Source organism: Dicentrarchus labrax, unplaced genomic scaffold (assembly GCF_905237075.1).
Source record: "Dicentrarchus labrax unplaced genomic scaffold, dlabrax2021, whole genome shotgun sequence".
Lineage (NCBI taxonomy): Eukaryota > Metazoa > Chordata > Actinopteri > Moronidae > Dicentrarchus > Dicentrarchus labrax.
Genome location: NW_026136712.1, coordinates 16466146 through 16480916, shown reverse-complemented (window position 1 = coordinate 16480916; position 14771 = coordinate 16466146). Strand labels below are relative to the sequence as shown.

The following is a 14771-nucleotide window of genomic DNA, read 5'->3' as shown; positions in this document are numbered from 1 at the left end:
TGTGTGCATACATGTGTGCACACATCTGTGAGATTCATTATTCCACAAGTGGAGTCTACAGATGGAAAATATGATTCAGGACGATGATGCCTCTTTGACTCAGCAGGGAGAAGACCAAACAGAGAGAGAGAGAGTGACAGAGAGTGAGAGGAAAGTGATGGAGGGAAAGAGAGAGAAAGGAAAGAGATGATGGTCCCAATGGAAGTGGATGTTTTTGTATTCCACCAGCTTGCTCATCTTTACCTCTCCTCTGCAGACATAAAGACAAATCTGAATAAATGCACACACATATACACAAGCACACACATCAAGCCTCTTGTTTTCACCAGGGATTTATAGCGATGCCAGTTTTCTCGCTCCTAAAATATTGGAAAACTTGGGTTAGCCAATAAGTGCGTGTGTTTCAATGTGTGAGTGCATATTTTCATGTGAGTCTCAGTTTGGAGAGTGAAGAGTGTAAATGATGTGTCTGGGAAACCTGCATCGAGACGTCAACACACACACACACACACACACACACACTCACAGTCGCACACACACACACACACACACACACACACACAGAGTTCCTTCCATCCAGCTGGGTTTCTCGCTGGGAGATATGCAGCCCAGTTCATCGCCAGACAGACGGGTAATATATGGCCCCCGCTCCTGCCTCACACACACACACACACACACACACACACACACACACCCACACACACACTCTAACAAATACATAACCACATTAGAACTTTCTACAGAACTAACAGAGCTGTCTGCATGTTCTTCACTCAGATTTCACTCGCACCAACATCTATTTCTTTTGGATGCCTCAGCAACAAATAACTGAGGAAGCTGTGTTGATCCGGATGCCAAGGTGTGAAGGAAACAAGGAGACAAGGATATAAGGAAGGAGACAGACATTCCATCACAGCCCCCGTGGAGCTGCAGCCTGGGACGAGCCTACCGGCCGTGATTTCTAATCTTGGAGGAAAGGCAGACCAGAGAGGAGGACGCAGGTATGCAAGGTTAATTCCCTCTTCATCTTCTTCTTCTTCCTTTATCTCCTCTGCAGCAGTCCTGCTTGTATTGTGCGGCAGTGTAGCAGTATAGTTGTTATATTTCATGGTGACTGCATATGTGATTTATGTGTGAACAGGAATGAGTCCGCTGAGAGGCTTCCCCTGGCTTTTGATCTTCCTCTATGCAGCAGCTGTGTGTGCAGGTACCACACAGCACTCCCATTTGCTCGCAGACACATACCTGCGTTCAAATACATACAGTTTCTTCATCTAATTTTTCTTCATCATTAACACAGTCTGAAGTATAAAATGTAACACAGACCCCTACATACTTGTCACCTTTACAGGTGTGGGTGGTGCAAAGGTCGACAATGTGTCGTCAGAAATCTGTCGTCATCCATGTGAGGAGCTGGTGGGCTTGCTCACTGAGATCCAAGGCCTGCGGATTGTGACCAGCAACCTGCTTGAAGACCTGGAGAGAGTAGTAAGATACACAAATTAATGCACATGCATCATCTGCCTGTTGGCATTTGTTTGTTGTGTTTAACTCTCTAATACTACATTTTGATATTAATGTGGGAAGAAATTGAACTTAAAAAGAGACAAGAGTGTAAGAATTAAGTGTTTTCATTAAAACATTGTGGAATTAACTTTTTGTGATTAATAATCAGAGACAATTACAGAGAACTATATATTGTATTTGATGGGGTAGAGCATTATGGGAAATCTGTGTGACAAACCTAACAGAGAGTAGCTCTTATTTCAGTGCAAATGGAACAAGTGGCGACATCCTTTTTTCTGGCAGGCAAGCACTGTGGTTTGTGGTAAATGTCCTGGTGATTTTGGGGGAAAAAACAAGCAGAAAGAATACCATCAGTGTTAAAATGTTGGCTATGACTTAACTCAACCATCGCTCTAGCCTAATGCAAGTTGTTGTTATACTAATGCAGGGCAATAGGCTCTATATAAATATGTCAAATATATAGTTTTTGTGATGATGATTTTAATGTTTTGAATGTATTTGTATTCTCAGTCAAGAGAAAATGAAGAGATGCGCATATCTTTGGCTGAGCTAAGCAACAGCAATAGCAACACCGGCAGCAGCAGCAGCGGTGGCCGTGGCAATCGCCGTGGCCATGGCAATGGAAATGGCAAAGGCAGAGGCAAAGGCAATGGCCGGGGCCATGACAATGGAAATGGCAAAGGCAATGGCAATGGCAATGGCAATGGCCACGGCAATGGAAATGGCCACGGCAATGGCCATGGCCATGGCAATGGAACTGGCCACGGCAATGGCAATGGCCACGGCAATGGAAATGGCCACGGCAATGGCCACGGCAATGGCCACGGCAATGGCAATGGCAATGGCAATGGCAATGGCCGTGGCCATGACAATGGAGATGGCAAAGGCAATGGCCATGGCCATGGCAATGGAACTGGCCACGGCAATGGCAATGGCCACGGCAATGGCAATGGCAATGGCAATGGCAACAGCAACGGCAATGGCAACGGCAATGGCAACAGCAATGGCCACGGCAATGGCCACGGCAATGGAAATGGCCATGGCAATGGCAACGGCAATGGCCACGGCAATGGCAATGGCAATGGCAATGGCAATGGAAATGGCCATGGCAATGGCAATGGCCATAACAATGGAAATGGAAATGGCCATGGCAATGGCAATGGCCATAACAATGGAAATGGAAATGGAAATGGCCATGGCAATGGAAATGGAAATGGAAATGGCCATGGCAATGGCAATGGCCACAACAATGGAAATGGAAATGACCATGGCTATGGTGAAGACTATGGAGACGGTGACTATGGAGACGGTGATGGCTTTGGCGGAGATGTCAACGATCTTGACAGAGACAGAGACGGGGAGATCTGGTGTGTGCAGGATGGACGAGTGTATGAGCAGGGGGAGGATTGGGAGGTTGACAGCTGCACCTCCTGTACTTGCCAGGTCAGCGTTGAACAAATCTTATATAACTACAATCTAAAATATTAGCAATGAGGTGTTTCCTGGGAGAGCGCCATGCAAGACTCTGATTGAATGGAAGACCTGTCATAAATAGACTTCATGTAATATACTTCATCTAGGTTAGATCGTAAATCTTCTTTCACTTCTAATTCTATTTTGAATGCAGCCCAGAGCTGTTTTTAAGTCTTTTAGGTCCAAGTCAAGTCTCAAGTCCTCACTGTCAAGTCTCCTTGTGTTATTTACTTTTATTATTTAAATACATCTCTGGACTTGGATTTGACTGCTGCAAGACTTGGATTCCTTGAGACTTGACTCTAAGAACCTGACTTTACCATTAAGTATTAAGTTCTGACATAGTATAATCCAAAAAAGTACAAGAATCCTCTAGAATGGCTCTTACACATATCCTAACCTTATAGAAATAGTTAATTGAAAAATACATTTTGGGGAAATACGTATATGCTGGAGACCGTTTAGCTTAGGTTAGCATAAAAATGTAGCATGGCTCCGTCCAACAGTTAAAAAAATCAGTCTACCAACACCTCTAGAGCTCATGTTATGTCTAGTTTGTTTAATCTTAAAAAAAAGTACAAGTTCTAAAAATGACAAGTTGTGGTTTCACAGAGGGTTATGTGCTAAGTTAACGGTCTCCTGGCTGTAGCTTTAGACAGAAGAGTGGCATTGATCTTCTCATCTAACTCTGGGCAAAAAAGCAAATAAGCATATTTGCTAAAATGCCAAACTATTCCTTTAAAATGTATTGACCAATTGTGAAGATACCCAATATGGTTTCATTTATTTCCAGAGCTGCATTTGTTAGTCTCCCATATTTTACGCATGCTTCATCCTCCTCTCTGAGTCTGTTTCTCTTTATAAAACATCATTAGTTTTGTCAGGGATGGATTGAGGGAGTAGTCAGACTTATTATGAGTCATGACAGCATACCATTCCTCTGCAAGGGCTGGCATTTAGCAAAACATCTGGCTCAAACTAGCATGGTTTGGCTATTATTATTGTTTCAAATTCTGACTGTTTGAAGACTGGTCTGTATCTTTCTCACCTTGTGTAGGATGGAAAGGTGGTGTGTCAACAGGTGTCTTGCCCTCCTGTATCCTGCATCAATCCATCCTTTATTGATGGAAAGTGCTGTCCTGTCTGTCTCAGTGAGTTTGTTTTGTCTGCCACTATGATGTACGCTGAGATCACAAAGTTTGATAAAGGTGTACCAACAGTGTATGTGTGTGTATGTATATAAAGATAATGGAGATGGCTGGTCCCCATGGTCTGAGTGGACCGACTGTTCGGTCACCTGTGGACGTGGAGGGCAGCAAAGGGGCCGATCCTGCAATGGCATCACGCCGTCCTGTGCTGGGCCGTCAGTCCAAACCCGCAGCTGCATGCCGATGAAATGTGGCCGCAAGGGTAGGACATCACTCTGCATGTCTGATCTGTCAAATGTCTTGATTTAATTTATTTTTTGTGATTGACTGAGCACGGCTGGTCCAAGGGAATGAACTGAATATTCCTTTAAAGAGCAAAAGTATGGAACTTCAGACGAATGGATTTTAATCGTAATTGGAAACATGTTGTAGTTCTGTAAATGTATACACAGTGTGGAGCTGCGGTAGTGTTCTGTGTCGAATTCTACTTAGAGGCTTTTCCAGGCTACCGTACAAAAAAAAACTTTTTACAATATTTATATTCTTATTTCATGTGTAGTACGTGCTGATGGGAACTGGGGCCTTTGGTCTCCTTGGTCTGCATGTACGACCACATGTGGTGAAGGCAACATCACAAGGGTACGTCTCTGCAACAACCCCCCACCACAGAAGGGGGGCAAAGGCTGCACGGGCAGCGACAGGGAGACGCAACCATGCAACAATACACTCTGCCCCAGTGAGTAAAAAAATGCACATACAGACTGCACTGTTGTACTCTACTGGCATACAGGTAAATGATGTGCTTGTGTGTAGTTGCTGGAGGCTGGACAAGCTGGACTGAGTGGTCACTCTGCTCAGAGACGTGTGGGGGAGGTCTTACAATTCGCCAACGGGAGTGTTTGAACCCTGCTCCTCAACATGGTGGGAAGCCTTGTGTTGGAGATGCTGTGGACTATGAAGCATGCAACAAACAACCATGTCCTATAGGTAAACATTAACCCTGACCACAAACCTCAGGCTATGTAAACAGATATTACTCTATAAACAGGCTAAACCTGACATCCATGGATAAACCAATTTCTTTATTGGATGAAACATATTTTCAAACAATAGAGATTAAAAAATAATATCCTACAGCATTTATTCTGCCGTTATTCAATTATTTTGGCTCAGGACATAACAGACAAATGATTCCAATTTAGGTGCCATTAAGCCAATCTTGGATTATTTGGATTGTGTATAAAAGACTCATTGCCTTTCTATGTGAACATTTGTATGTTTTTTCAGATATATGTTTGCTGTCAAATCCATGTTTTCCTGGAGTGGAGTGCACATTACATAGCGATGGATCATGGGAATGTGGACGCTGTCCATTGGGTTTAAGTGGCAATGGCACTCACTGTGAGGATGAGAATGAGGTAATAAGGGCAAGCGAAGGATCAGACTACATGACATTAGCAGGTTAATGGGTTAATGTCACCGATATATAAATACCTAATGACATTCCCATCAGCCTCAGCCGTACTTTGTGTTCAGCAATAAATAGCAAATGTTAGCATGTAAACACACTAAACTAATGGTTTACATTATACTTACTAAACATCAGCATGTTAGTATTGTCATTTTAAGCATGGCAGCAAGTTTACTTCCTCTCTTTGGCCTAGTTTGACAAAGTCTATGATATTCATTGTAACACTTTGTACACTTTAAAGATCCCAAAGGTTTTTCTCTGATCCTACCTGATCACCTCTGTTCTTCATGCAGTTCAACCTCTAGTCTGTAAATGAAGGGACCTTGATCACCCAATCTAGTCTAGTGACCATCTCAAATGAAATAAATGTTGTGTAGTCTGATCCTGGCAGAGAGCCCCCGTACTTGCAGTTAGTGTTTGATATGCTGAACATGGTTAATCCCTCTATCTTTTCAGTGTGAAGTGGAGGGTGTGTGTGTCACAGAATGTGTAAACACAGACCCTGGTTACTACTGTCTGCCCTGTCCTCCTCGCTATAAAGGCACTCAGCCATATGGCCTTGGACTGCAGCAAGCCCAGAGAATCAAGCAGGCACGTATTTTGTTCTTTGAATTTCTAACCCAAAGCCTAACCCTGACCTTGACCCTTACCCTAACGCTAATCCTCACTACTTTCCTAGCTTTGAACTACAATCTTGAATCACTTTTGTATTTTCCTGTGCTGGCTGTGGTTTTAGGTGTGTGAACCATACAATCCTTGCAAAGACAACACACACACCTGCCACAAGTATGCTGAGTGTGTGTACCTGGGCCTGGCGTCTGAGGTTTTGTACAAGTGTGTGTGTGCTGTCGGGTTTGCGGGCGATGGCTTCCTGTGTGGTGAAGACGCTGATCTGGATGGTTGGCCCAACAACAAATTAACCTGCAAGCAGAATGCAACCTATCACTGTCAGAAGGTAAAATAATTTTAAAAAAGAGAATAAAAATGTGATCTGATTGGCTGGCGGTGTTCTTTGGACGTGATTTCTCTAATCTGAGTTGTGATTGGCTGCAGGACAATTGCCCCAGGATACCCAACTCTGGACAGGAAGACCTGGACAAGGACGGACAGGGAGACGCCTGTGATCCTGATGATGACAATGATGACATCCTAGATGAGAGGGTGAGACTGTAACTCAAACTTTGAGTAACTTTGAGATTACCCTGACTGAAAACAACTGAATATTCACATCTTGTGTGTGTGTATGTATGCACGAATGTGTGTGTTTGGCGTAGGACAACTGCCCGCTGGTGTACAACCCTCGGCAGTTTGACTCTGACAGAGATGGGGTTGGGGACCGCTGTGATAACTGTCCATTTGATAGCAACCCGCTGCAGACAGACACTGATGACAATGGAGAGGGAGACGCCTGCAGCATTGACATGGATGGAGATGGTAGGAGCTAGGGCCTTGAACATGCAAGTAAAAATATGTTTTATGTATCCATCCATTGCATCAATAAAAGAGATTAAACTTAAAGAGAAACTCAGCATCTGCTTTGGCTAAGCCAACTCACAAATTCAGAAAATGCATTTGAACCGTAGTTTTCTGTGATCTCGACCCTATCTTACCCTAACCCAGTTGTCCTTACACAGCCTAACCATAAACTAAGCCACGCCCTAACCCCAACCCTGGAGGGCAACAGTAGTTTCATCCATCTATCTATTATCATCTGCTTATCCGGTGTCGGGTTGCCGTGGCAGCAGAACAAGCAGGGCACTAAGTCCCTCTATCCAGCAACGCCTTCCAGCTCCTCTCAAGGCATTCCCAGGCCAGATGAGCTATATAATCCCTTCAGAGAGTTCTGGATCTTCCCTTGGGTCTCCTCCCAGTTGGACCTGCCAGGAAAATCTCCAAAGGAAAGTTCCCAGGAGGCAACCTATTCAGATTCCTGAACCACCTTAACTGGCTCTTTTCGATGTGAAGGAGCAAAAACTCCTAATGCTATCTCTAAGGCTAAGCTCAGCCACCCAACAGAGGAAACTCATTTCAGCCACTTGTATCTGTGTTCAGTCAGTTCCCAAAGATTGTATCCATAGATGACGCCTGAACGTCTGCATCAATGCTGACACCACACCAATATGCCTGTCCATCTTACCCTCCATTTTACCATCACTTGTGAACAAGATCCCATAAAACTCAGTCCCAATCTGGAGGGAGCAATTCACCGTTTTCCGGCAGAGGACCATGGCCTCCGAGTTGGAGGCGCAGATTCTCATCCCAGCCACTTCACACTTGGCTGCAAACTGCCCCAGTGTGTGCTAGAGGTCACAGTCTGATGAAGCCAACAGAACCATATCAAACAGTCAAAGTCAACATTGTTTTAGTGGGAGGGAAACACTATTCAAGAAGGAAGCAGACTTTGACACAAGACCAGAAATGGCTCACGTTTCACTCGCACGACCTGTAGTGTCTTTCTTGCCAGCAGCAACTTTAGTTCCCTCCGAGTCTCTGACTTTGCTGAAGGCCAAGATGGCGGTTCAGAGCTGTTTGAACTGCTAGTTTAATGTTAGCTAAGCAAGGCTTTAGCAGAGGCGGTGGAGGGAGAAAGAACATGGGATACGAAAGAGAAAGAGTTTGTAGATTTGCCCCAAACACTAAAACACGATCAACACTATAAACTTCTTCCTTCCAACTAGTAGTAGTACCTACTACTCTCATGTGTCCCAGTTGTGACAGTTGATTGTTGTGTTTGGTGGGAGGTGAACATGACACAGCTGTGTAACTTGGGGTTGGAGTGTCTCAGGATTTTTCACAGATTTCTGGATTTTCTCTGGAAAAAGGAAAATAAATTCAGTAATGAACACTATAGACAGGGACCAGGATGGGGGATGGAAAAACATGGACAAAAAAGACTTAGCATTAAGTTACTCTTTAAATATGGATTGAATTACATTTACCCAAACAAAGTTTTGATTTATATTGATTGTTTTTATCTGTTATAAAAGAGTAAAAAGCCACATGAAACACAATTTATCTGTGTTTGTGTCTCTCTTTCTCCAGAGGCTCTGAATGACCGTGACAACTGTCCCTTAGTTTACAACACTGACCAGAGGGACACAGACATGGATGGAGTTGGAGACCAGTGTGACAACTGTCCCCTTCTACACAACCCACTACAGGTCCTTGAAACGCACAAATGCTTAAACGCATACACGTATCTACTGAAAAACATATTGAAAAAACAACATTGATGGTGGTGGCGTTGCTTCACAGAACATCTGGTACAGGGTAACAATTTATTGGTGGCAATCCATCAGGGACAGATGGACATTTGTTTTTTTTATTACATGAAAAGAAAATCTTTGAAGCGTATGCAGGGAGTGGGTGTGCTGGTTAAGTTAAAACTCAGCATGAAGACTTGTGATTTAACACTATTTACACATAGAAAATACATTATGCGTATGTTTTCAGCTTGACTCTGACAGTGACCTGGTGGGGGACATGTGCGACAACAACGAGGACATTGATGAGGACGGCCACCAAAACTCTTTAGACAACTGTCCTTACATTGCCAATAGCAACCAGGCTGACCATGACAAGGACGGGAAGGGAGACGCCTGCGACCATGATGATGACAACGACGGTATCCCTGATGACCGGGACAACTGCAGACTGGTTCCCAACAGGGACCAGCTGGACTCTGATGGTCAGTGTTTCTACACTTTTCTATAAGCTTTAGGTAGCCAATAAAAAGGTTTCACCCACAATCAATCAGAATCTATTGAAAATCAAACCGCAGGACTGAGAATATCTCTAATATCATACAGATACAGATGTGAACAAATGCTGATTAATTTGCTGTCACGCGGGAAAGATATTTCGTACAATTTATGATAAATGGATTTCGCAGTCATGCAGTAAAATCTTGTGACTATCAGTCCAGTATGTCTCCATTGGTCCAGGTCATCAACATAAATAGTTTATGGGTCTCAGCAGTGTGATTTATCATACATAAAAGGTTTTTTTTTAATCTATCCACCATCATACAGGACTGTCTTACTACATTTGCACATTATCTCTTCTCTTTGTTCTTTTCCCCTTCTTGGCAAAAATGAATGCAGGAAATCACATGGTTATTCTCTCTCTCCTTATTCCTCTCTCTCGCAGGTGATGGTAGCGGAGATGCATGCTTTGACGACTTTGACAATGACAGTATTCCAGATGCGCTGGATCCCTGTCCAATGAACCAGGATATCGGGTCAACAGACTTCAGGAAGTTTCAGGTTGTTTTGTTGGACCCTAAAGGCACCACGCAGTCTGACCCTCTCTGGGTGATCCGCAGCCAAGGAACCGAACTGCTGCAGACAGCGAACTCGGACCCTGGCATCGCTTTAGGTGAGATTAACTGTTAAAAAAAAGGATATGCATAAAAAGCATGACGAAAATTGTTTGTCTACAAAACTAATATCCCTTTGTTTAAACAGGATATGACAAGTTCAGCTCCCTAGACTTTAGTGTGACATTTTATGTGAATACCAACCGAGATGACGACTACGCAGGCATCGTGTTTGCCTACCAATCCAGTCGACGCTTCTATGTCGTCATGTGGAAACAGGTGATGTTTGAATGCTGGTCTTAGTATTGATGGTAATGGCTTCACTAATGGTAGTGGAAATGTAACCTAAATTACAACTTTTAACTTGAGATTTGAATCTAAATTTATATCCGTTTTTGTGTGGTTGACACAACCTCACCAGCAAAAAATGGAAAAAGCATTTAAAAAAGCATCCTTTTTCAAACACAGCTTTTTGTGAGCCATCAGCCATGTATTACTGTGCAAACATCAACTTAACCTTCACTCTCTTTTATCCTCCACCCTCATGAGAGCAGGTTTCTCAGGCCTACTGGGAGAAAAAGCCGTCCAAAGCTTTTGGCACAGCGGGAGTCTCAATCAAACTGGTCAACTCGACTACAGGACCAGGAGAATATCTGCGCAATGCTCTGTGGCACACTGGAAACACCAGACACCAGGCATGAATTAATGAATTGTCATAAATAATACAAAATTGTTAACAGATAAACCTTCCCTAAAACTACCTTTTATTAGATTGGCACAGTAATGCATACATTTTTTTGTCCATTCTGACATCTGTGTGTGTATGTGTGTGTGTGTGTGTGTGTGTGTTTCAGGTCAGAACATTGTGGCATGACCCCAATAAAATTGGCTGGAAGGACTTCACAGCCTACCGCATGCACCTTATCCACAGACCCAAGACTGGGTTCATCAGGTACAGAGATTGTCATTACTCCTTTGAAAGTCCCATTTTCCCATGTTGAGTTTTATCACTGGATGATCTAACAGTTGTTAGATTTATTGACTCCAGAATATCCAGCATATGTGAGGAAATGAGAGTTTTCCCTTGTGTTTTCTCACTATCATCTAGAAAACATTGCTCTGTTAAATAGTTATTTCTATAGGCAAGGATAGTCACAAACAAGACAACTGATATATGAACCAGTAGAAGTATTGAGTTAAAGCATTTGTCTCTTGGCTTGTTTTCCTCTTTCGAGCCTGAATTTATATTTTCATGTCGAGCTGTCATGAACCACAGCTGGGTTATGATCGTGGAAGTCACCCAACTTTAAAAGTTAGAAAAACAAATATTTCTGGACTTCCTTAGAGGAACAACAGCTCCTCCCAAGTGAAAACAACATCTACAATAGCAGTAACCTTTACTTTTTAATTAATAGTTAAAACATTTGTTAATACTGGCTTGGCTTTTAAAGGACCATGGCAGTGTTTTAGCTTATTTACTACACATCACATAAACAACATTTTCCTGTATTATTTTAAAGATATAAATTTTTTTCCTCCTAATTTTCAAGCATCCACTGGTTTCTATTCATTTCTGTACAGTATGAAAATCAACTATTACTGATTTGTACAAATTCATTGCAGGCTTTTCAAGTCAGCCTGCTTTTACAAAAAAAAGACACAATGCTCTTTGGGTATTCACCAATTTTAAGCAGGTTTTACTTTCTGCAAGTCTATTTTCAAAATTGAAAAAAAGAAAATTCTGAACTCTAAAACACTAAAGAATACCTAAAAACCACTAGCAACTCTGTAAAACAAGCTAGAAACACAAAATAAATCATACATTTGGGGCTCAGTCAGTACCAGTCTGGTTCCTGTAGGTATTAGTGGAGCAACATTCGGCTGAATAACCTCTACAATTTCTGAAAATCACATTCAGTGCCATCTTTGTAAGAGATATTCACCCTCAGATGTTCTTACACTGGATGATATCATCAATCTCCAAGAATTATTTTATAACAGTGTAATTCACTTTCTTTGTTGTACCCGGTTCTCCTCAACCTGCCACAACTACTTCTACTTAGTTGCACTTCTCACTAATGGACTTTCAAAACCACCCCCGGGCAATGAGTTCTTTGTGCTTTGTGCGGAGGGAGAGAACAACATCACTGCTATAGTGAGGTTTTCAAGATGAGAAAATGTGAGGGGAAAGAGAACAAAACCGTAACGTGCCAAGCCCAATGTTACAAATGATTAAAATACTCTTAAAGAAAGCTATCTTTGAAGTGATGCATTTTGGGCCCTGAATGATTGTAGGATGACTGTACGGTTATTGAATGTGAGGCTGAAAAGAAGCTCCTGCTCTTTGATTGTGAAGGACAGACACACATTGATATTTTGGATAGTTGCTAAGAAAGCTGTTGTAACTGCATTTAAATATAGCTCCATTTGACGTCAAGTCCTCAGTGTTATTCAGGAATAAAATGTAAAATAGGGAACAGGAAGGAACATACATGAATAAACAATAGACTTGACACACCCCTAGTAAAAGTAACAAAAACTCTAAAAATATGTTACATTATCAATAAAAGTAAGCACTTACCAGCAAAACTTTCAGAATAAGTAAAATGCCCATTAAACATGTAAAATGGTTATATTGTTATATTTATGTATGTGTATATTGGATTATTATTACTGATGTATTATATAAACAGCAATTTAGCTGATTCTCACTATCTCATTTAGGGATGCACTGTGCTCATGTACTCATCTACTAATTATAATCATAATACCACTTTACAGCAGTGTGATGTTACATAACCTCTCATTAGTTGAGCAGGTAGACGGAGGAGAAGCAATGTCAGCAGTTTGGAGATATTTTAAGCAAGGCAGTATTGACTGATTTTAACATGAATGTAAACCTATGATCTTGATTATAAAAAACTTGATATCTATGATATAACAATGCTGTGTATGAGGATGTTATGTGCTGTGTTCCCATTGCAGGGTGGTGGTGTATGAGGGCAGGGAGATTTTATCTGACTCGGGGGCAGTGTACGACCACACCCTGGCTGGAGGCAGACTGGGACTGTTTGTCTTCTCTCAGGAACACGTCCTCTTCTCAGACCTCAGATATGAGTGCAGAGGTAAGATATCCTGTCAAAACATTAGTCCTGACTACTGATCAGTGGAGGAAGAAGCACTCAGATCCTTACTACAAATGCCCCCTGTGACTGATATACAGGACATTTTTTTAGTATTCATTCATATCATGTAGCATTTTACTTTTGTATTCGGTGGAGATGGAGCTACACTACTTTATATATTTGAGTGTTCAAGCCCAGTGGTTTTCAACCTCGGGGTTGGGCCCTTCTGAAATGTCACAAGGTAAATCTCAGGGGACGTGAGATGATTAATGGGAGAGGAAAGAAGGAACAACACTGTGACATAAATTTGTATTACATTCTTGGACTTTTTTGGATCTTTGCCTTTTTGTGAAATATTGGATCATTTGACCTCTCTGGGCCTGAATCAGGTACTAAATGTACTCAAAGGAGTTTTTTTTAAATAACATTTTAGCAGTTCAATACTGATGCCTCTATATGAATCCACATAAACAAACAAGCCAATCAGTGAGGCGATTGGCTATTTCTAAATGGTCAATCTTAGTGCCTGCCACCCGGTCAGAGTTGGTTGGATTCCCCTTGAAATCAATGAAATGAGGCAGTAGAAACACTACACCCTTTGTCCACAGGGACCACCAGAATCAACAAAAAAATGAAAGCTCCTTGTAAATGAAACCATCAGAGAAGATTAGAGGGGACATGTCTCTTTGGTGAAAGTGACATCTGTTACGTGACATGGGGCCCCAACTAGTGTCTAGCCTTTTTGGTCACAAGCCAGAAAGGTTTGGGACAACTGGTTGGATAACGTGTTGTATTTTTATAAACTTCTATTCTATCCTATATTTCTTATGTAAAATCATAAGCTGTAAAGTATAACTACACCTGTCAAATGAATGTAGTGGAGTAAAAAGTGTATTATTTCCATTATGAATTGTCGTGGAGCAGAAGTGTAAAGTACCATAATGGAAATAGTCAAGCACAATAGTCAAGCCTCCTTCCACTGCTGTTCCCTATCACTGTGTCTCTGTCCTCCAGCATATACAAATCAGTTCCTAGTATAAAAGATGTGTCTCTGAAGACCAAATCTGTGACCTGTTTTCCTCTATTTTCCATCTCAGATAACTGAACAACCCACCAGAGATCCACATAATTTCAGAAAATCTGAATACAACTGAGAGAGAGAGAGAGGATGCACCACACCCAGAACCTTTATCCTGCCAAGACTATCAATTAGTGACCATCATCTATCTATCAGCTTTTATATGCGACAGTATTGATTTCCGGCTGTCTCATTCGCTGTATATTACCGTAAGAATCAGACAGCATTTCTAGTGACAGTATACCCTCTTGTTGCTTTTCATTTGCTTTTTGCTAATGGTTGTAAATATTTATTTATTGCCAGATGCCAGAGAGATGGGAGAATAAATTGATGATGGAGTAAGTAGAGCACTGTGCAGATGTCTGCTGGGAACTTAACAATAAAATATTTGGATTTTTTTCAATCGTTTCTTCACCCCCCCTTTCTTTTCTGGTGACCAGTTGTACACATGCGGTTGTGGAAACGTGGTCTCTAGCGCCTTTTAGTGGTGAAAATAATTATTACTAATGATGAGTGGGAGAGGAAAAGTAAACTGACAATGGTTAGTTGAGGTTAGTAAAATCAGTGGTGGAGGAAGTATCCAAATAATGTAGGTAAAGGCAGTAAAAACACACTTAAAGTACCTTTTTTT

The 14771-nt window shown here is 41.9% G+C and overlaps 1 protein-coding gene across 3 annotated transcripts; it reads left to right on the top strand.

Annotated features, from left to right (window-relative positions):
* The first annotated feature begins 731 nt into the window (after positions 1–731).
* LOC127373750 (thrombospondin-2) lies at positions 732–14543 on the top strand. Of its 3 annotated transcripts, XR_007886935.1 has the most exons (22): positions 732–1010; positions 1142–1207; positions 1352–1488; positions 2038–2970; positions 4058–4151; positions 4246–4410; positions 4708–4884; positions 4962–5135; positions 5436–5566; positions 6076–6210; positions 6356–6574; positions 6673–6780; positions 6894–7053; positions 8662–8780; positions 9073–9307; positions 9769–9996; positions 10086–10216; positions 10492–10632; positions 10792–10889; positions 12923–13062; positions 14160–14349; positions 14444–14543. XR_007886935.1 is itself a non-coding variant. In XM_051418492.1 (21 exons), the coding sequence occupies exons 2-21, from the start codon at positions 1144–1146 to the stop codon at positions 14165–14167; spliced, it is 3597 nt and encodes a 1198-aa protein (XP_051274452.1). In that variant the 5' UTR covers positions 732–1001; positions 1142–1143; the 3' UTR covers positions 14168–14543. The 3 variants fall into 3 exon arrangements, 2 of the variants coding, with proteins under 2 accessions (XP_051274452.1, XP_051274451.1); XM_051418492.1 differs by having other exon boundaries at positions 732–1001; positions 14160–14543; XM_051418491.1 differs by having other exon boundaries at positions 14160–14543.
* Positions 14544–14771: the final 228 nt, after the last annotated feature.

What these genes read in the sequence shown, in the direction of transcription:
- LOC127373750 (XM_051418491.1), top strand. An exon ending in GTGCTGTCCTGTCTGTCTCA is followed by an intron (nt 4,152 to 4,245) that starts GTGAGTTTGTTT and finishes ATGTATATAAAG; the next exon opens with ATAATGGAGATGGCTGGTCC. An exon ending in TTCTACACAACCCACTACAG is followed by an intron (nt 8,781 to 9,072) that starts GTCCTTGAAACG and finishes GTATGTTTTCAG; the next exon opens with CTTGACTCTGACAGTGACCT.